At 40.9% G+C, this 22381-nt stretch overlaps 2 protein-coding genes across 6 annotated transcripts in view; one reads left to right on the forward strand and one right to left on the reverse strand.

The window, feature by feature from the left end:
- Window positions 1-6820, reverse strand: part of PIGB (phosphatidylinositol glycan anchor biosynthesis class B) — a 9755-nt gene extending 2935 nt beyond the window's left edge. Inside the window, exons 1-9 of the mRNA XM_075100954.1 lie at window positions 6679-6820; window positions 6417-6550; window positions 5683-5787; window positions 5378-5508; window positions 4924-5064; window positions 4481-4532; window positions 3823-4034; window positions 2522-2586; window positions 48-258 (exon numbers count right to left, since the gene is read on the reverse strand). Coding sequence (XP_074957055.1) covers window positions 48-258; window positions 2522-2586; window positions 3823-4034; window positions 4481-4532; window positions 4924-5064; window positions 5378-5508; window positions 5683-5787; window positions 6417-6550; window positions 6679-6820 — 1193 coding nt within the window. The remainder of the gene's footprint in view (window positions 1-47; window positions 259-2521; window positions 2587-3822; window positions 4035-4480; window positions 4533-4923; window positions 5065-5377; window positions 5509-5682; window positions 5788-6416; window positions 6551-6678) is intronic.
- A 2200-nt stretch (window positions 6821-9020) lies between these two features.
- Window positions 9021-22381, forward strand: part of RAB27A (RAB27A, member RAS oncogene family) — a 34042-nt gene continuing 20681 nt past the window's right edge. The window contains exons 1-3 of one of the 5 annotated variants that reach the window (XM_075100325.1): window positions 9021-9573; window positions 10252-10383; window positions 21284-21410. The gene's annotated coding sequence lies outside the window, so the exon portion shown is untranslated. Of the gene's footprint in view, window positions 9574-9736; window positions 9840-10251; window positions 10384-21283; window positions 21411-22381 lie in introns of those variants that run through there. The other 4 variants (XM_075100321.1, XM_075100324.1, XM_075100322.1 and 1 more) reach the window with 4 other exon arrangements.

Genomic DNA, 22381 nt, shown 5'->3' on the forward strand with positions numbered 1-22381 from the left:
GCTTAAGTGTATAGATTTTAATGTAGCACACTTAACTATTTTAATACCTGTAAAATGGAGTAGAGTGGCATGGCATCATGATGAAGACATAAGCTTGTGACTGGTAAGAGCTATTGCAGAGCTGCTGTATGTGACTCATAACATCAAGAGAGCCTCGCTGGTGAATCAAGCCTGTATACAGGGCTGGGAATAAGTTTGATAGAAGAAGGAAACTTGCTGCAGATTTCTTCCATGCTTTCAGGTGTTTCAAAGATTGTCCTAAAGAAACATCTGAGTAAGTTTTAGAGATACACAAACACTAACAGTTCCACACAGTATTTTTGAAAGTACTGTAGCTTACTGGAAATCTATTATTCAGCTGATAACACCACCTTGCTTTGAGGTATTTTGATACGGTGTTCTTCCAGTCTTTACTCTTTGAATGGTAATTCAAAGGTTAGACGTTATTGCCCTTACTATAAACTCTTGGATTTAACAGTGTAAATGCTAAGCCCATACCTGACTTTTCAAGTACAGAAGTACTATTTCAAAGCCAGTGCTTTATCTCTTTAGAGCTTAATTTTAATTTCTTGTGGGGGAAAATACTCCATTTGGTAGTTTGGATGAATGGTATTTTGCAACTTACTGATGTGTTCTGATTCACGCATGTCCAAGTAGAGCCAGAATAAACAGTAACTACATGTATTTGGGTACAGCTGTAGTATTCTTTTTCTCCAACATGCTGAAAGCTACAGCATTCTGTTATTCATTTTGAGCTACTATCCTTGGAAAAGCTCACTCTTCCATCTTTCCCATCTCCCATCCCTGCTTTCCTTGAAGAAGCTAATAATAGGAAAAGACACTTCTCCTGGTGGGAGATAGCTGTATAAACCTATTTCTCACAACCACAACTTAAATGAACCTGGCACAGAAGACAGCTTCATGTTGCAGCCAGTCTGGAAACCCTTACTAAGTCATGTACTTGCCAGTATTAGGAGATAAAAATATTTTAGGCAGCCTAGCTCTGTGACCACCTTTACTGAATCACAAGAAACAAGTTGGACAGGCCTGTTTCAGAAGTTAGTAACAAGTAAGTTATATTAGTCTTCAGTTGGTCTGTTCTGACAAATTGCAGATCATTATCTCAGAGGAAAACAAAGTGCACTAATTAGTCTCTGGTTTAAACATGGGTGGAAAACATTCTATTATAGGCATTTTTTTTACAGCTTTTGTGAATTGCTCTTTAAGTAGTAATTTCCAAGCATGATATTTATGTGGGGGTTTTTCTGCTTTTATTTATATTGTTTTGCGCAATTTAAGGACCTCTTTGTAATCACTGAGTTATCAGAAATAACTTTTGTAATTTTTTTCTTTACTGAAGTATCCACACAGATGATAAATCTCTCTTGATAAATTGTGTAATGATCCCATGCCTTTAGACATGATTGTTAAGAGGGATATTAACAAAAAAGTGATCTGATTGGAATTTATCTGCATCATCTGAAATATCTGGGTCATCCGAAATATGCTATTGAACAAAGCCAATACCTATGATGTATCTGATCTCAGCTGAGAGCAAAATTATTGAAATAAGATGTATTCTTGTTTAGACTAGCAAAACAGGTTGAAGAAAATGACAATGTTCATTGATTCATCTGTTTTGAACTTGTATTTAAACTAAAGAACTATTCATCTTCCTTTTATAACTTTTCAGCATACTAGACTTTACACCATTATTTTTATCTTCTACAGATTCACTACTGTAGTTCATACCTAGTTTTTGTAAAATATAAAACACTTCCTTATAAGGGTCTCTTCTGTGTTTTAAAAAAAACCAAAACAAAACACACAAAACAGGAAAAAAAAACTAACAGTAACTTATAAAGTATCCATTTAAGTATCAGCAAAATCTTCATAGCAAAAGCAATATGCTTTCAGTGTGAATTGTGGACAGATTCTTTTTAATTAATTTTTAGGTTAACCACATTAGTTTAGGGACCCTATTCCTGTTTTAACAAATTGACCTTGCTAGGCCTGAAGGAAAAACCTATCACATTAACTGCTCTAGAACTTCCGTGGGAAGTAGCCTCCAGCTGGTATTTAGTCAAGAGCAGACAGAAAACTAGCATCATCTACTAACACACCTGAATCTAGAAAAGGAAAATTTTAGGTTTTGATTACTTCAGCTTTTTGTTGCATACTCAAAGGCATTTGTCAGGGTATATTTGAGAGAACAGGTGGAAAAGTACTAGAAAGGAACCAAGGAGCAAAGTTCACTGTAAGGGTGACATTGCTAAAAAGTTAGGAGTTGCTGAGGCAATTTTCATATTTTTTCAAATTTTTTATCCATGCTAAGGATTCTCCATCTGTGTTTCAGTCACTTGCTGTGTTCCTCATTGTTTTTTCTTTTCCTAGCTGTAAGAAAAGGTTAGGCTAGTTCTAAGAATCCTTTGTCAAATACCTAAGTTGACTATTAACAGTCTCTCTTTAGGCAAAAATTATGTACAGCATAGGTTGCAAGACATTTGAAACCAATGCTTACCGCAAAAGACCATGCAAAATGGCAGTACTGGATAGATGAATCTGAATTCTTTATGGCTCAGCATGCTGTAATAAAACAGATATAATACTACAGCGAGAAAATTAAATACATTGGTTCTTTTGACAAAATGTGTTTTAGAGCATGGGGGACTGGAAGAAAAGCACTTGCATATACTAAAAAGCTTTTGGCATTGAAGCAGTTTAAAGTAAAAATCCAAATTGTTACTTCTTAAGAACATAACTAGTACATTCAAATTAAGATTATTTGGTCAGTTTAAACCAAGCACTAATAGAAGTACCTGGCTACTACACTACCAATTAAGCAGTCTCATTCTATGATTACTAGATATAACTTAGCTAGTACTTCACCAATTCACTTTCTGTAATAAAACACAATAAAAAGTGTTGATGAGAAGCTAATATTCGAGTACACATTTGTATCTAACAAAGTAACATTCACCTCTGCTAATACAATTTCCCATGGCAACTTTGGGGCTTTTTTGGGGACTACTGCAAGACTAGTGTCATGGGAACCAAACAGGTTCTTGCAAGACTAAGGGAGATAAGAAAGGCCTAAAACCACTAGAGCTACATCCAGTTTCAAGCTGGACTGAAAGAAGAGATGGCACGTGCAGCCTGACTGCTGTTTTGCTGTATTCTGTTACTACTGTTGTCTAATACCATTTATTACTTAGTATTTATTAATTTGCTGTATCTTTTCTTGTCTGAAAATGTGTCTCTCGTTTATATTTAATTCTGATGCTTTAGAAACAGCTTACCTTTTCTTCTACTTTTCAATTTAAAATGAGACATACAGTCCTATGATAAATGTTAAGAGCTGTGTGTAGAGTTGTGAATGGACTAAGTTTTATAGGCTGAGAACATCTCATCTCACTGGAGATGTATTAAAGAACCAAATGAAATTGTATTTTTGTTAACAGGCTTCTAGTAAACAGTTTTCCAACTAGTTCTGTTGTTGCCTAAACGCTGTTAGGTGATAGAGCATTGGGGTGGTGTGTTTTCTTTTTTCCCCATTTTCCATTGAATTTCATGCTGAATTATTTTATTCTTTAAGGGTCTAAGCAATTCTAAAAATACGTGTTCAGTAACGATACAAGAAGTAGTATTACATAAAATTCTAGAAACTATTGTATAATTGATGGCATTTCTTGGAATGTTTGAATAGTTCAAAGCTTCCTATCACTTAACCTGATTACTGTGCTTTTTTTGTTCTAGAGAGGACGTGAGCTTTGAAAAGAACACAACCAGTGAAAGTTAGTAGTTACACTTAGGAGAAATTACCTGTATACCAACACTGTCCAAATCACTGCCATTAGAAGGATGCGATACCGTTGTGGTGCCAGCACACAGCCATGAATAAAGAAAGGCAGATGGGTACCCAAGATGACTGGTAGTCCCTGAGTGAAGTACCAGTGCCAAGGTTGAGATCCGTAAAATGTTCCCAAATTCTGTAGCACGTTGAATTTCAGGAAGTTCAGCTGAACCAGTACCCACTGGGAGATTTGGGGCAGCATGAAGAGTTAGATACAAATCCAAAGTGAAAACCAACATCTAAATTGAATTACAGTCATCACTGGCCTTAAATGATACAGCGTTTTCATTTTTACTTTCGGGGTTTTTTCCTATTAAGACTTGTCACAGTCTTCCTCTCTTAAGCAGTTAAGTTACACACTTCTGTGTAAGTTATACTTACAAATAGTTCTAAGTTTTGTAGTTTTTTGGTAACTATTGATTTATTGAGGGCTGATCATACTGATTTTAAGTAACAGTCTGTCATTTAAAATAACTGAGAAGTCAGTGTTCAAGGGTTTACAGTTTAGGATATATTTAGAGATCATAGGCTAGACACAGAAATAACAGAAGCTAGGGGAGTCTGAAACAGCCATCCGCATTAAAATGCTAAACCCCAATCTTATAAGTCAAGTTTAAAACAACTTACCTCACCAAAAAACACACGGTCAATTATTAAAGAGGTTCCTATTGTGACCAATCTGCAAAAATGGAAAGTTGGTTGCACTGACACTGCCTGAATTGCTTTTGTATCAGATTCTACTGTTCTCCAAATAGCTGTGAAAGCTCCCTGGTTCCTTATCTTTTTTGAGATGGTCCATACTCGTGGCCAGTTGCTGTCACCTGGTATCCTTGGCACAATCCCAGATTAAGCTGGAATGCTGTTTGTGTCTCATACTCATGAAATCTCTCCTAGTGCTTCCTTGCAGTATATACATTAATTTAAAGGAAGATTGCCCCTTCTTTACACTTTTTCAAAAGGACTTCCCCCCCCCCCCGCAATCCACTTTTTTGGTTGTGTGCCTTTGCAGTGGTAAAATCAATCAAGATATAGCTGTGCACAGTCATAGTTTAAATTCAGAAAGAACTTACCCAACTGGAATGCAGTTGTGCAGGATAAAGTCTGCTTTCCTCTGTTCTTGCAAAAAATGACTGAAGACCAAAGGTATCCATGGGATAATAGCAGTGGGACGAATAACAACTGCAAATGCTATCAAAGCTAAATATTTGCAACTAGAATGAGGGAACATAAGAAAAAAGTTTATCAAATTCCAGTCTTTTAAAGTTTAAATGAAAATTTCCCATAAAGTGATACTTTGCATACAGACACTGGAGAATTTTACATACCAGCTATATCACCGCTTAAAAAAATTTTAGAGGAAATACTGCAATTGCTGTTCCTTCTGTGATCTAGAGCTCCTGCTACATGAATCAGGTGGTTTTGGTTGCCTTATATTTTAAGATAAGCATTATCATTTTATACAGCATCAGTAGATTGTTATCCCAAGCCAAAAATTATGAGTACTCTTAGTAGAAGGTTTCTCACCTGCTCCCTGTCTTGGAACCTTTGATCGGATAGTAGGAAAGAGCAAACATGGTAAGAAGAGTTTCCATGGTATTTGTTAGGGTTCTGGTACAGGAATACCATGTAAACCAGGAACACAGCTGGCAGAAGCACTGAAAATAATTAGGAACAACAGGATGCACAGAGAGAAATGTTAAAACAGTTTCTGTAGTTTTAAATGAAGGTGATAATAGTTCAAGGTATGACTTATCATTTTGCTGTCATTTACACTGTGACAAATGGTCGTTATTAACATGCATAAAATGGTTTTAAAGGCTGAGACTTACCACGCACTTTGCTGTTTCTGCATTTTCAAGGTGTCGCACTAATGAGTAAAGCTTCACATCAGCAAAAGCAGCCAGGACTGCCTGTACAACTCTAGGGACCCATATCTGTGTAAGCAGAGAGAAAATTTTACTTATAACAAACCTGTTAAATTCCAAGTTCGAAGAGATTACTACTGAATTAGTGAATGACTGTTCAGGTGTGAAAATAGTGAATTAGTGTTATATTCTCTACAGCTTTTAATGTGTTTTTTTTTTTAAAGAGAAAGTAAGGTCCTTTGTTAAGACTAGTATTTCTGCTAAAACACAGTCTAAAGTCCAACTGTGAGTATTCAGAAATTGAAAGTAGAATTCTTTGCCATTCATCTCCAATATAAGTCAAAAGGGGCTGTTGTTACTGAGTTTAGTACAAATATATATATTATTAAACACTTTGGAAAACTGAGCAAATATGCTGTAGTGGCATACGGTTTCGTATCAGTATGAAACTCAAGGAGAGTGATGGAGGCCAAGAATAATACTCTGCAGTTACAGGCATCAGTACTGTGACTGGAGATCTATGAACAAGTTATGCACCCACGTGAAACACTTCAGTGAGATGTCTGTGCTCATACATCTCTAATTGCCAGATTCAAGGCTTTGTATTTCTCCTAGACAGTGATAAAAACACACTGAATATGAATACAATACTTTTAAATTGAATTTTAGTAGCGGATGTGTGTTTTGACAATACTCACCAGCAGTTGGACATCATCCTTGGCCAGTAGCTGCAACGCTTTGTAGATGATCGCAAAGATCAGTGGGTAGGAATAGCCTCTTAAGCCGTTGGCCCACTCCCAAGTCAGGTAGCCATAATTATTAATATTAAGGATAGATCATGATCAACTGAAACAAGGCGCTTCATTCGAGCTGTGTTACTCCCCGACGTGCCCGGGCCGAGACAATACCCTCGTGGCCAAAAGCAGCGGGGTTCTGTGACCGGTCAGGCTAGCGCCTTACTGCCACAGAAGTCTCTCTCCCGAGCGCCGCTGCCCCTTGGGGCGCTCGGCCGTAGCCCCCGGTCGGGCAGGGGCGGTGGGGCGCCCGGGGAGCTGGGCCGTGCCCCGCGAGGCCGGTACCGCCAAGGATATTTGAAGACCATCCGATGCGCTACTTCCAGCGACTGCCAGTACTCGTCCGGGACGAAGCTGGTCCGCACCAGGAAGCAGTTCAGTATCCGCAGCGCCACCGTCAGCGCCAGCAGCGGCGGCGGGGCCGGACCGCTGGCAGGGCCTGTGGGAGGCAAGGTGGCCGTCAGCGGGACGCCGCACCCCGTCCCTGCTTACCGGTGCCTCGCTGCTCGCCGGGGACGCCGTACGTCATACAGCACCGACCGCCGCTGGCGAAGCCACCCCGCCCGGCTTACCGGTGCCTCGCTGCCCGCCGGGAGCGCCGTACAGCACCGACCGCCGCTGGCGGAGCCGCACCGCCTCAGTCCGCCGCGCCCGAGCTCGCGCCAACAGCCCACCTGCCGCCTCCATCCGCGGGGGCGGGCCTCCACCGGCGGCGGCGCATGCGTCAGCTCACGACACGCCGGTACACCCTTCCGGTCACTCTAGCGAAGGGAGGCCTTCCGCTCCGTGGTTTCCCCGTCCTTCAGGTGAGGGGTACCGGGTCCGGCAGGCGCCGCTCGAGGCTGTGGGGCGAGGCAGTCCCGAGGCGGGGAGCGCCGAGCGTCCTGCCGCCCTCACCTTTTCTCTCCCCTCCGGGGGCCGAAGGTGCTGCCGAAGAGCGCGGAGAGGCCGAGGCGCCTCCCGCGCGTGTCTGGGTGTGTGGGCGCGGGTGTTGCAACGCCCCCTGCCGGCATGTGGGGGCGGCTCCCGCTGCCCCAGGTGGCGCTGGCCGTGGCGCTCGGCGTGGCCAGCGGGCTCTACATCTACTGGCCCCTCTTCCAGCCCCCCGTGCCCCGGCAGCCCCCTGAGGGCACGGCGGAGCCGCTGTCGGACGCCCCACTGGAGAAGAGGCCCTGAAGAAGTGCGAGCCGCGCCGCCACCCTGGCGCCCTTCCCCGGCGCCGTCCGGCAGCCTCCCGTCCGAGGAAATGGCGCCCAAGCCCCTCACCCAGCCGGAGCAGTTCGTCGCCTGCTGGGGAACGTCCCTCCTGCGCCCCGCGCCAGCCGTGGCGGTGCCGAGCGGCCTCCTCTGCAGCCTGGCCGTGCTCTGAGGCAGTCCGCCACCAGAAGATGTCGCCGCATACGTGTCTGTTCGGTACCGGCCTGTAGGGACGTGCATGTGGACATCTGTGTAAAATTCTGAATGTTTAAAGCTGTGCCTTCATGTCTGAGTTTAAATAACTACCAGAGAACTGGAAAAAGAAAGACACTGTTGTACGGTTACACTTAATGGTTTTTTTTTGGCTTGGCTCTGATCTGATCCTCCAAGCGATAAATACTATTTTAATATACTTGTCATGGTTTCAGTTCTCAATGCTTCAGTTCTGTTGGGAATGGGGTTGTACTGAGGGCTGAGAAGGGACCTGCGCCCGACGTCGGTGTCCTGGCTTATATTCACACCTGTATATCTCTACATACACACATGTACTACACGTGTATATACGTATCTTTCATTCCTGAAGGAATGAGGCTAGAGTGGCTATTTGACAGATAAGGTTGCACTTGGAGAAGTACTTCAGCATGTAGCTCAGTGGGACAGCATTAATCTTGCAATAGGTGTGGCTCAGTCTGGCGAAGGGAACAGAATCTGAGACTCAAGAAAACGAGGTCACTAGATATTTCAAGACTTCAGTAAATCTAAAAAGAAACCAAAATCTGCAGATCTTGGGAGGAACTTTCAGATTTTTGTTTTAACACAGATTCCTGTTTGGACAGCATGAGGGAAGGAATCTTTTCCCTGGATATGCTTTTATTTAAAGCCAGGAATGATGTGACAGCTGGAGGCAGCGGATGGCCTTTACAGAAGCTAGGATGAGAGGGCGGCAGTAGAAGGTGGGCTGGGAGGCACAGTTGAGTGTGCAATAAATCTAGTTTGGACGTGAGGAAATGCCACAAGTCTGTGATGAGTGTAAACATGGAGAACTGCTGTGGTAACTCCAGCAGCTTCCTTTGTATACAAGACTGTTATATGTTGAAAGGCTTTTTAAAAAAAAAGCATAACTGAAGTCGAGTAGGCACTTTCTTTGTAAGCAAGGAAGTTTGCCCATAAAGATGGCAGTTAGTTTTAAAAAGTCTCCAGAAAGAGGACGTCTGAACTGATGGAAACAGAGAGTCTTATTGGTGCAACCGAGCTTCAGGCTGTGCTTGCTGAATTCTGGAGGCCGCTGGATTTAAAGTGGGTGTATCGAGCAGCTGTCGAGAGAGCAACGAGGAAGGACGTTCCTCTTGCCAGCAGGCGGTAGGAACAACTCAGTAAATCCACAGCGGTGGACATTACCTGGCTCCACGTATTTTCTCTTCGAAACCTTTTTTTGCCTCTCATGTATTTTTATTAAACGCCGTGCGATCTTTCAGGAAGGTGAGGAGGCGTGCGACAGAAGAGCCAGCCTGTTTGGTTAGCGATGGCCTCGGCAATCGAAGCAGAGCGAGGGGCGGGCGGCAGCGCCGGAGCCATCGCATCCCTGCCGGGCGGTGCTGCTCTCGGCCGGGCCCTGCGCGCCGGGCGCTTCCCTGGAGCGGCCGCCCGTTTCGGTGCGTGCCGGGGGCGGGGGTCCGAGCCGATCAACGCCGGGGCTGCCCTGCCCTGCCCGCGGCTGCCTCGCGGCCGGGAGGGGCCGTTCCCGCCCCTACGTCGGGCCTTACGGGAAGTGATGTTGCCTTGACGGAAAACGCACGCTTGCAGCCCAAAAAAGGGCAGGTGTGGAGGGACGCGGCGCTGCGGGAGCCCCGGTGGCGGCGAGCAGGTAGGGGGGCGGCGGGGCTGGGCTGGGGGGCGCGGGGCTTTCGCCGGCCGGTCACCGTCCGACGGTGTCGCTGCAGCGTCAGGAAACGCGGGGGGGGGCTTCAGAGAAACGTCTCCGCTGCAAAAGGAGTTAATAAATAATCTCAGGGCACGTGATTTTGGGCAGGGAACTCGAAATACTGGAGGGAAAACAGTGATCTCCCGCTGCTGCAGAGCCTGGGGAGCGGACCTAGAAAACATACCCGTCTAGCTATGCATCTTCGACCGGTGAGGCTGGCCGCTTCTCGAAACTAGCTGCGTGGGATTTTAACAAGGGGCCCTCATTCGTTAGATGAAAGGAAGAACTCTGAAGCCTCGGCCTTTCGACTGCCCGTGTGTGTGCTTAACTTTACAACTGCTGCCGTGCACACAACTGCACAAATAATTCTCTCAGGCCTTCACATGTAGCAGCTCTAGGACCTGCAAGTTTTCCCACTGATCAAGACGTGCGTTTCCTTTGTAAAAAATTGAAGTGGATTGCATGTCTGATTAAAAGAAAAAAAAAAAAGCCTTTAAAAATGGTAAATTGTTGAGGAAGCAATATAAGTGTGTTTTATTTGTTTAGTCAGAACTTAAATGTTGTATTTGAGCATCAACAGATCTGCTGCTTCTTTCTGAACACTGCATGTTTGCCTGACAGAGTCTGCTTGCTGAGAGGGTTCAGGAGGTCTCTTCAACCTGATTTGCAATGCTTGGGCTAAACTAACGCTTTGATCATCTTGGATCTAAAGAAAGCTAAATCCATCAGAAAAACATCTTGGTTTTTCTCTCTGTAAGTAACCAGATTATATTAATATATAAGTAGTATTTTTTTATGGTGGTAACAGACTATAAACTACAAAAACACCCAACTTTAATTTTTACCTCTCCTTAGAGATGCATCAGATGTAATTTGCACTTTCTGATCATGTGACTCCTCACTTTCCCTAATGATTAGTGCTTATGAGTTTTTCATCAGGAAAACACATGTGTGCTTGGAATTAGGAGTTTTGCTAGGTGTTATTGGCAAGGTGATGTTTCTCTATACTTACAGTTTTTATTGAAACTCTACAAAATGTTTATTGATTTCCATACATAAAATGCATTAGCAGGACTAATCAGTCTCCGAAATGTATTCTGCCTGCTGTTTCTTGGAAATTTATTCTTATGTAGACTTGTCTTCTCAGCCCTTGTTTCTTTTCATAGGCTTGTACTACTTTTGTGACTGTTCCAAGTATTTTTCAGCCAGGGAAATGCATATAATAAAATATGCATTTCAAATGTTCATACGTAGTTGTAGGCATAGTATTTGTGATACTAAATGGATGTCTCAAAAACATTGTTAAAAAGATGGGAAAAAACCCATCATGTTCCTGTGTTTCTAGTTTAGGGTTCTAATTTTACATCTACTTAATCTCTTGCGCAAAGGAGTTCTGGGTGGGGGAAGTGTGCTGCAACTTACACTGCTTTAGTTTTACACTTACTTAATAAAAATCCTCATCTGCAACCAGATATCTAAAACCAGCCTGTAAGTTTGTTTTCATCACTATCATTAAACATGGGAACACATTATTTTATCACTTGACTACACATTTCCTTTTCTTTCAAAGAGAAGATTGGTGAGATAAAAGAATTTTTAAGTAGCTTTTGGCATTTACAGAAACAAGTATTATGAGCAGTAATCCTTGTATGTCTTCTTTGGATTCCTAGTTGTTCTGTTGCTGCCAGGTGTCTGCTGTGCTGGCATAATGACCACTCATTAGTCTGTCAGTTTTCAGCATAACCCTGGACTTGTAGACCAAAGCCATTACTAAGAGCAGTCTGTCATAGTCAACAGAGGACTAGTAAGAATTTAGTGTAGGAAGAGGCAAAATTAGCACTAGAGATGGAAATCAGGAATGACAATTCTTTTCTCTCCTGTTAATGTCTCAGCAAATAATTATAACAAGGTACGTATTTTGAATGTACTAACCTTATGATTTAAATAGTTAATCATCAAATAATCTTTTCTGTATTAAAGTTATGTTACTGTCTCCACTGCACATGTGATCTGATCTTAGCCATATTTATGGCTAAGCATTTGCTGGGCTGGGTGTGTCAAGTGCTCAAGGACTTGCTTTTGCTCCTATTGTCTTGCAAATACCACTTATGCTGAAGATACAATCATGTTTACAGAACTGACTTCAAACATGGCTGAAAAGTTGTTTAAGTACAGCATGGTTTAAGAAATACTTACCTAAAAGGCAGCTTTTTTAGAGCAGAAACACTTTTTTTTTGTAGTTATATACATATATTTCCAACCAGTCTTCCTCTGGGAATAGCACTTGTTATGAGATTTCTTTTCCTCATTTCTTTTTTGGTTGTCTTAGTCTGAAAACTGCACCCCTATCCGGAGGCAAGGCTAACTTGAACCACATTAAATCGAGTGAGATCATACCCTTTTATCTCCAGTGGAGGTACAACCATAGTGAGTGATAAGTCCTAGCCCCTAATTTGTTTCCTGGAACATCCTTGTATTGTTTTGTTTCCATACATAATACAACAGAATTTACTTTTGATTATTGTAGTAAGTACTCTCAAAATCTGTGGTTTATTTTCCAATCTAATAAACTCCAAAGATTAAGTTATGGCATATAGATTAAAATATGACGTAATCAGAATAATTTTTCCTGTGATGTTGCTGTGGCTTCAAGGGCTTGAAAATACTCTGGTATATGTATAACTGTTTTGCATAGTACCAGGCATTGGAATCCTTTTCACGTACTGGCCAGCACTTTGGAGCTGACCTGACAAGTTCTTCAGTATTTTCAACTACTGCAGGGGTGGAAAGGAAGTGTCCTTGCTTTTACAGCTGTGAAGATAATATCAAAGTATAAACCAATGCAGTGCTGTTTTCCTGGGTTTGCAAACCCATTTCCCATAGCTGTTTTCTTTCTATATCTGATACTTTTGCTGATGAGAAATGGGTAAGACTAAACCATATTAGATAAAGGTGCTTCTGGAAGACAATGTGAAGATTGGTACTAAGGTAGGAAAGGGACAGGAAGCAGCAATGAAGATACAGGCTTAATAGGAGGAATACAGCTTTTCTACAAATTTGTGGTTTGCAGTGGAAAAAAGGAGTTGGTAGATATATGAACAGTGTTTTTATATTAAAAGTTAAGTTGTGGGCACTTGTAAATAGTATTTTGAAAATCACTCTATGCTTCTGCAGTGATTCTTTGTGCAAAAGTTATGTGAATGAAAGGACTGTAAGGAGTATACCTAGCTGAAATATTTTATGTGCAAATAAAACACTGGGTGGATATAAGGACAACTGCTACACAAATCAAGCAGCTGATTCTAGATTAATTTTGGAGTTTGCGATTGCAGATTTGCAGCTGGACATCTTACTGCTTGAGTATACAGCTATTAGTTGAAAAGGTGATAAAAGGATAAAGGAATAAATAGCAAAAGAGTTAAGTATTACTCAAGATTCAGATTTTGCCTTTCAGGTAAGGTGAGCTCCATGGGTAGAAGTAATGCCTTTTATTAAACCAACTTATGGCGTTGGAAGGGTCTAGGTGAGTTTTGAGGTATATAAGCCTCTTTCAGGTTTGAATTAGAAACAGCAGAATACAAAACAAAATTGAGAACAATTGATACACTATTTTTATAGTACTTCTGTTAAGCATATTAACCCATGGGGCAGCATATGTCATTAGGTGGTGATGAATGTTCTCTTACAGCAGTACTACAGCTTTAAAAGCATCCTCTCATTTCTAATTAAACACTTGAAAATGGCAGTGCTGTCACAGTAGCTGCATGAAAGTGAACAGCATGTGCTCTCCAAAGTCAACCAAGTATCACTTTGAGGGCCTATCTCATTATTTTCATAACGGTTGGATATTTCATTTGGTTCTGTTAGCTGCTCAAAGAGCTATAAGGAAACAGGTTGCTCTATGAACTGAAAAGGAAGAAAACAATTCTTTTCAATAACATCCTTGGGGGATAGGAATATTTGGACTAGGCTGAAGGCTGCTATCAGTGATAAGGACTAATAAAGCATATATGTTGGGTAGGAGGAAAAGAAACGTTCATTCATTTTATGATAAAAATGCGAGTTTTCTGGTTTCCTTGTGTGTCTCTGCCAGTGTAATGTTTCATACTAGTAGCTGCTGAGGGAAATTACATTCCTCCTCCAAATCCCTGCTGATAATTGCATGACTAATGTGGAGTTTAATGCATTTTGAGAACTTCAGGATATCATTCAAAGCTAGCAGTTGTGGGAGTTGCTTGTACTGTGAAACTGTTTTATGCAAGGTTTACACAAGAGATGAATTGCTGTTACAGTTAGTGCCAATGGGTAGTGCTTTCCAAGTCTACTTAGAAGCCTAGCTGACATTCAGAATGTGGATGATAGCAGAAAGTGTGATAGTTGTGGTTGGTTTTTTTTGTTTGTTTGTTTTTTAAATTGCAAATGTTAATCATAATTCCTCTCCCCCTATTTGTTTGGTTCGAGACCAGACTTTATGCATGACTGAATGTGACCCAAACTACAAGTATCCGGTTAGGTTCCAGCCCTGCTGGTGTCATCCATTTGCAACAGATTGTTTCTCATCAGCACTTTTAAGATCTGTGCATGTAACAGCACATGGTTCACTGACTTTCTCCTCTAACAATGATTCGCCTTGACAGGTCTTTTCTGCTGGGGCATGAACTGTCTGGCTGTACTTAATTTTTCCATATTCTTTCTTGCATCAGAATAGTGTCAGGATAGACATCTCTGTACAGAGATGGTGTCCTCCAAATTTGAAGAGAGTGCTGTCTGATTGTACTTCTTCTGAATTTGATAGTAAAACTCTCATAATTTTAGTTTGGATAAATGTAGCCCTAAGCTGGAGTAGTTAAAGTAGTAGTTTTTTTAATGTTCTTTACCTATGAAGTAGAAGAGGTCACTATAAATCTTTATTTGATAGTTTTCTGGAGTTGTCAGTTTGAATATAGCACCCAATGCACAGGACGGGGCCTGAGATTCTGCTGTGTGTGGTAGAAGCAGGCATTGAAGACCTATGAAAAGACCGTGCTGCAAAAGTAGAATCATGCCTTCTAGTAGGTTTAAAAACAAAATAAAACACAAAAGATCCAAAAAATGTGAATTGCTAATACAGTGAAACTTAACTAGTTTTATTCTATTAACTTTTTATTAACAGAAGTGCTTAAATTTAGTTTGCTTTTAAATAGAAAATGTCTTTTAATCCACATTGAAAGTAAATATAAAATTGAATGATTGTGGCAGTATGTGCTGCGGCTAGTCTGAAGCAACGCGGGCATAACTTGGCCAGCTAGTGGGTGCCCCTTTTAGAACTGAAAAACTGTAATGCCAGCTTTCAGTGGAGGCATGCATCTGACTCTTCCCTTTGTCCAGCTGCTAATTTTCCATAGAGTGTACAGGAATTTCTTATTTTTGTGCCTTCTTCCCCTCTGTGAAGGAGTGTTAAAACTGATCAACAGATTCAAGTGTTGGGGGAGAAGGCAGAAATGAGAGAAATTCAATGTCTCTGCCCCTTTCTCTAATAAGCTTTGTCTCCTTAGGGAACCAGGCTGAGCCATGTCCTCACTGCAGCTTTGTTTTTCATGTTGCAAGTGTGGAGCTTTGTTCCAAGAAGTCCTTATTGCATTCACAGTCTCCACTGTGGTGTTTTGAGCCTTAGGGAATTTATCTTCAGCCTACTATCCTGAGGGGATCACAAGGAATGGGAGCACTAACATTCTTCTTAATTGGGAGTCGCACAGTGGGTGGAATAGGGCCAGTGGAACTGAAAGACCTACTTTGCTAATGTAATCCAGAAGCATCACCTTTACAAGCCCACCCATTCCTCTTGCAGTCTCTGAAGGAAATAAGATCAACCAGTCAGGTTAGTCGTACTTAACTGAGAGAGTCACTGGACGGATGTGGAAATGAAGGAGCTCTAACGTTAATGACATTCATGGTTTAAGGAAGGGTAGAGAAGAAAAGTAGGCATCACAGGTGTTTAGTTAGGTTTCATGTGCTTCATTGCATGGAAGATCAAACAATAATATAGGATAAAAGTAATACTTTTCTGTAGCTCAGAAGAGGCATGCTTTATATCTGTCAAACAGTGCAAATAACTACACTTTGAAATTTTCTTCCTGTGAGCAAATTTAAAGTAGAAAAGACACTGTTGTCAGCTTATGGGAAGAATGAAGGGCCACTTGTCCTACTAAGTGGATTTGCAAAAGATGTGAACAGAGTCGTCTTGTGCTGGAAAGAAAGCCCAGCTGTGTCCAAACTGGAACTCTGCTGAGATCAGTTTTAAAAAGCAGTGTTTTTAACTTGTTAATGACATACTGGATGATGTAGCGCAAGAACAAATGCATATTGATTGAGGTTAAGCATGAGAAAAAAAATATCAAAGCAACTTTCAGAACTGCATTAATATTATAGGATTGTAAAACACTGAAAATCATTTCTAAGGAAGCTGTAGTGCACTTGTTTCTTTACGTTGGAACATCATCTTCCTGTAACGCTACTGTGTTTTTCTAATTAAAAAAATACACTTAGTCATCAACCCTTTTAATATGTAGATAAAGATAATTGATCTAAAATGAGATTTGTAACGCTTCAGTCTGAAGGTAGAGACATCAGATTATTAGCCTGCTTTTATAGCTTCTTACCAAAATGCAGGGACGCTTCTGTCTGTCTGCATTACTGTATTAGGTGCCCTCTTCATGCGATCAGGCACTCACCTCCTAAGTCCTACAAAATGTGGAACCAATGTAAGTCTCACAGAAGTGCTGTAGCATGTTGAGTAACTAATCCATTGTTAGGTTAAGTATTCTTCTTTTGAGTACAGATGATGCAATTTGAATAGCGTGAATGTTGCCAAAATATCGTTTCCTACATGCAAAAGGATCAAATTTGTTCATTTCAGTCAAAATGAATAATCATGTTCATTCTTAATACATTTTATTTTAAATATGGAACTTTTTATTCACCATTTTATGGTGTCTTACCACCTTGTACATGGACACTGTACTGTTTTCTATTATTTTCTTTATAATATTTCAGAACTCTAATAGGAAAGAGAGAACCTGATCCAGGAATTAAAAATCTTTTTTTTTCTTTCCCTTGTCTTTCAGGTCTGGAGCAAGCACCTACACTCTTCGCTTTGCCTCATGATAAGCTGTGCCTACACTGACATTAATAGAAAGTGATGTGGAGGCAGTAAACTTGTAGTTCACAGAATTGACAAATAAATTAGATCTGCTTGTTTGGGATAATTTTACTAGTCTTTTCTGAGATACTAACGGGTTCTTCAAATATAAGCAAATTTTATTTTGGGAAGCAATCTTTTGATGTTTTTCCTGTGAAAAAGATGACAGAGTTTGGTCTAAAGTTTTCCGAAGTGCTGATGTTGCGTGCCCAATTGCTGGGAAGGATTCTTATCTTTAGGCAGTATTAAGTTCCTTGAAAACAAAACTGGTGCTTTTAATTTGTCAATTATTTTAGTCTTAAGTTTTTTTTTATTCTTGAAGAGACCCTGGTAACTCTGGGAGTTAGTCATCTAGAGCCTCTCTTGGAGGGGACTATTTTTAAGAAGCTTTTTTCTGTGTAAAATGCTACTGACCTTAAATATACCAATACTTTTTCTCTTGCAATGCTAAAAGAAAGCTCCATCACCATTACTAGAAACTGCCTAGATTTGCCTATAGGTGAAAGAACAAAACATTGAAGTTTTAATCTCTAGTATTACTAAATATTTAGCAGATGTGCCTTCTGGATAGCAGGAAGGCCTGCCTGACCTGCTTTCATTTTAATCACTGAAGGGGTATTTCATGATTTGATGCTAGCAAAGGTCAGCTATTACATTTCTGGTGTGAAAGCTGATCTTCTGAGTGTGGGTTGCCTTTCTTTTTTTCTTGGAGGGATATTGGTGGGAGGAAAGCAGAAAAAATTCAATATAAAGGATTTTGTGTCCTCCTTTCAGGTCTTTTTCGTTCTGTCTTGAGGTATTGGCATGTTATTGCATTTATGGGCTGCTGTGGCAATAACTAGCAAGCTCGTTCACGTGACGGCTGGTCTGTTTTCCTTTGCAGTGCATCCCATCAGCCCCTCTAATTTGTTGCAGAGTGTCTTTTCATGAGAAGCTGACTTTCTTCCAAGGAAACAACTATAATTCTGTTTTACAGTTGTAGGAATCTGCCTGTACCAATTAATATGTTTGTATTTTGCCTATTTACTTTTTTCTCATATCTTCTTTTTGTGTTTTGTGGGGTGTTTCTCTCCTGTGAAGTAATTGATGTATAGCCTGTGCTCTGGCTCTTCCTTAAGTTTGCCAGCATATATATGAATCAGTTCATAGGCAGTGTGTCCCAGTGGCTACTTTTACCCACTCGCACTTTTTAAGTTTCTTCTCTGATTGCCAGTAGAGGTTTTGTGGCACAGGTAAGATTTGTGGATGCTAACAAATAATGTTACCCTTGGCTGCCTGCTGGTTGGTTTTCATTCCATAGTCTTGCAGATCTTCTGTTGAATGCATGTGTAAAAACTATGGCTGTTGGTAAGAGCATGGTGAATTTTTAGTGCGTGTTGGAAAAAGCCATTAACTCATCAGAGTGCTGAAGAGGAGACTGCCAAGAGAATTGGTTAACTGGGGGGTGGTGAGAGTGGAGGTGGTTGACGCTGATGTTAGGCAAGTTCACAGCTTTTGATTTTGAAAACAGAGATGAGTTATTCTGGACCATTATCTGAAATGGACTGTTGCTAGATCATCTTCTTCCCCTATTTCTGTCTCCAGTGGCAGTTGTTTTAATTCCTGCATGAACCATGGTCAGACAGGTAGCAATACAGCATTTTCTTCCAGAAGAAACACGTGCTGCAGGACAGTTCAGACACTTGCAGCTTGTCTTAAGAGCATGGAATGTATGAAGGCAGATATTCTGATGCTTCTCTTGAAGAGTACTCCAAACTGTCCACTGTGTTTGACTCCCAAATTTCTTCCTAAATTCCTAGGCCTGTATAGCATAGATCATTTTTAAAAGAAGGCCATAAATGCCATGCGTTCAGGTCATCTTGTTCATACAACCCATTCATAAAACTTCTTCATAAAAACGGTGGGAATATTTAATAACTAGATAGTTGTCCTTTTCTTTGTAAAGCTGTAGCTTTAAACTACCTTTCACAGTTTCAGGACATTGCTGGTATAATTTTGATCCCCTACATAAACTTAGAAAAGGTTCAAGCTCTTATAACCCCCTAAGATTTGTGTAGGAGTGAGAGGCAGCTTACCGTGGGCTGGCTGCAGTGGTTCCTGTTCCAGCTGCTGCTGTACCATTTGCGTGCACTTCCTGCCACCACAGTAGAGTTGGCTCAGCTGTTTGTGCAGTATTTTGCTGCAAATGTATTTGTTTAAAACCATACTTTAAATAACCAAACATTGATGTCCTCCCAGCTCGTAAACTGGGGCCCTATTTTGGTACCAACTCTGCAGTTTGAAATCAATGTTACTTCACCCTCAGAAAATAAGCTTTATTTCAGCTGTACCTTCCTAGCAAATCTTACTGGTTTGGTTTTATCCCTTTCCTGGAAGAGGGAAGTGGAAATTGGTTGGTATTCCTCACACCAGGTTGGTAAGAGGAAAGTTAAGAAGCCTCGTTTTGTCCTGGAACCAAAAGTTGAAGTCTGGAAATTATTTATGAATTGCTTTCCCCTCAAAGGTGGCAAAAATCTTACTGTGTTGAAGAGCTTGAACTCTGTTTACATTGCTGGTTGAGACTTCCAGACAGCAGTTTGTGTTCAGCATGTGTCACCACCGGCCAGGGCTGTTTGCAACATGGCAAAAAAGTTGTTGCTTTGTCTGTCAACACTCCTTATCCTGTTCCTCCTTTTGTGGTATACAGCAGTTACCAGAAATTCTCGGTGCTTGTGGTCTGAATATTTCTTCACAGTAAGCAAATGTGCTGGTATTGATCAGGGAAGCAGTTAAAGATTAAAAATGTTCTTGTTACTGAAAAGTGAACCAAACTTTTTTATTGCATGTGGGAGCAAAAAAGGGACTTCTGTATTCTTCTGAAACTGTGGTGAAATTTATAGAATATTGGAATGAGCCAAGAATGGGTAGAGTTTTATAAAGTATAACCTGTAACAAAATGTCAGATAAATGGGCTTTCCATAAATCTGGAAGAACGGTAAGGCACGGCATGAAAAAGTGTTCCACCACAGATAGTTGGATGGCAGTTCTGTGTAACAGAACTTAGGTGTTCACCGGGGAAAGGGAAATAAAAGTTGTCTTGATTTAGAATCACAAAATTGTTTAGTTTGGAAAAGACATTTAAGATCATCAAGTCCAGCTGTTAACCTGGCACTGCCAAGTCCACCATTAAACCATGATTTGCAGGAGCAAAGGCGGGATAGTTGAGACAAATGAATTAAGGAGCTTGTGGATCTATTTTTGTTACTGGGAGGCAAATGCATTAAGGATACATTAAATGTTGTAGCAGGCTGTCTACAACACTTCTTAAATTATAACACTGGAGAGTAGTCTTAGAAACCTTAATTTGCTTTCTTATTCCTCTGCTTTTGAAACACTGTGAGGAAAGAAACTGAGACAAGAAAGGGTTGTGCAAGGTGACCCATCTTCTGTAAAAGCTCACATCTGCTGAATCTTACATGGTGAGTGCAAAACTCACTTTGTCCACACCTTTCAGTCCTCTTCTGTTAGCACCTGTAATGCCAAGAGTGTTTGTGAGAGGGGATGAGGCCTTGTGGTGACCGCAGGTGGCTGTGTAGTTTCTCTCTTATCCCTTGGACCCAGTACAGGGACCTCTGTCTAGTGAGTGCCTTGGTGCAGACACCAGTGCCATAATGTGGCCAGATGGATTAATCTTGCTTGTTGGGCGTCTGTGTTAACAGGCCCTGATGAATGGACTCATTGTTGAGGAAGAGTTGGCTTACATGTTAAATCAGTAACTTTATTTCCTTGAAATTATTTAGATGTGTAAGATGTCCTCATATGTCTCTTAGGATTGAGGGAGGGCTTGCAGATTTAGCTGCAGTGATTCAGAAAGTTTCTGGCAACATTTTAACTCTGGTCTTTTGTTGGAGCTTGTTGCTGTCAGAAGTGGTTCAGCAGAAGGGGCTGGATGTGGATGCCCACAAAGCCATGGGTACTGCTGCCGCTGCCCACCTGAATCCTTCCAACACCTTCTCACGTGGTCTCACTAAGTGTCTTGGTCAGTTTTGTTATCCATAACTTTTTTCTGCCATCTGTAAAGGCATAAAATTAAAGCAGGCTCAAAACTGAAATTTTCCGTTAAATGAGCATTTGGTGCTCACTGCGTTTCATTATAGTAGGCTACCGTGTTTGCTGTATTTTATTCTATTTATTTTTTTAATGAAAAGTAGTGCAACTTCCCCTACCTATGACAAGGAGGGGGAGGGTCAGTAGTTCAAGCAAAGGCCCAATGTTTGTTACTTGGTTTAGGGAGATTTGGGTAACTATCTTGCTTAGTTTTAAAAGGAGGAAAAGGGATCGCTTGATCCGTCAGCAAGACCACATGACAAGCAGCTGAATGTAATTAGGTGGGTGGGGTGGTTGTGTGGGGCTGGCAGCTTTGCATGTCAGTGTGTATTTTAGAGCTGCTATTCTTAACTACGCTATTTTGGTTTTATTTTCTTTCTCTGCTGATAGCACCTGTAGATGAGAAATGGCTCTTTTTGCGTGACTGTTGTATTCAAGAGATCTGAACTGTGTCAGGAAACTCGTTGCTGAAGTACATTTGGAAAACTACAAATCCGTTTGCAGCTGTTAAGGCTCGGTATGTAAACACTTTCTCTTTTTTTATTTGTTTTAATTAGATTTATTATATTGTTTTCCTTGAGCTGACAGTTGTTGCATGCCAACTGTTCCTCTGTTAAGAGCTTTGAAACAATGTTGCTGTACTTTTGACAAACACTCTGAAATATTTTGATTTTGAGAGGCAGTTCAACGTTGCTGCATCCTTATGTTCTTAGAGAGAAACGTAATCTTAAAACTGGGAAGTATACTGGCTTATGTAAAACATAGGCTTTGGGTTTAAATGACAAAACTTCAGCTGTTTGGTACTTCTTTGGTAATTACTTTTTGCAAAGAAATCAGTCAGATTTAAAGACAAACATGGGTGAGTTTATCAGTAAGATTAAAATAAATGACTGTACTGACCAGTGTCTGGATTCAGTAACCATAAAATGCCCTTTTTATTCCCAAGTCATCAGCCTACATTTCCTTCTGCATTAAGTCAAACTTGTTCTACAGCTAGAAGGTGGAATTAGACCTTTGATAGTAAAGTGTACTGCGCAAATAACCTTACATAATACAGAACAAAATAACTCAGTATTGTTACATGATGCGCTGCTTGAACTTTTTCCTTCTCTATTTATTCCTGTGTTCTCCCTAACACATAAAGATAAATTATACTTAATAAAACAGTCCTTTAGAATGGTGTTTTTTTAACTGGGTCGCACACCAACATGTTTGACCTTGTGTATACTAAATGTATTGATGAGAAAAGGTATAAAAATGGTGTGTTGCACAGTCTGTTATTTTTAATTAGAAGGAACCATGAGAGCTCATTTAGTTCACATTCCTTGTTCAATCCTATAGTAATGGTTTCAACCTTAAAATTAATTATGGTAAAGGCAGTGTGGGAGTGGGATGTTATTACTGTGTTTTGTTTCTTCTCTGGAAGAAGCTCAGAATGTATGTGCCCATCTTACTAGGTCATTACTTGCCACCCCAAACATGAATTTG

This window comes from Phalacrocorax aristotelis, chromosome 7 (assembly GCF_949628215.1).
Source record: "Phalacrocorax aristotelis chromosome 7, bGulAri2.1, whole genome shotgun sequence".
NCBI lineage: Eukaryota > Metazoa > Chordata > Aves > Suliformes > Phalacrocoracidae > Phalacrocorax > Phalacrocorax aristotelis.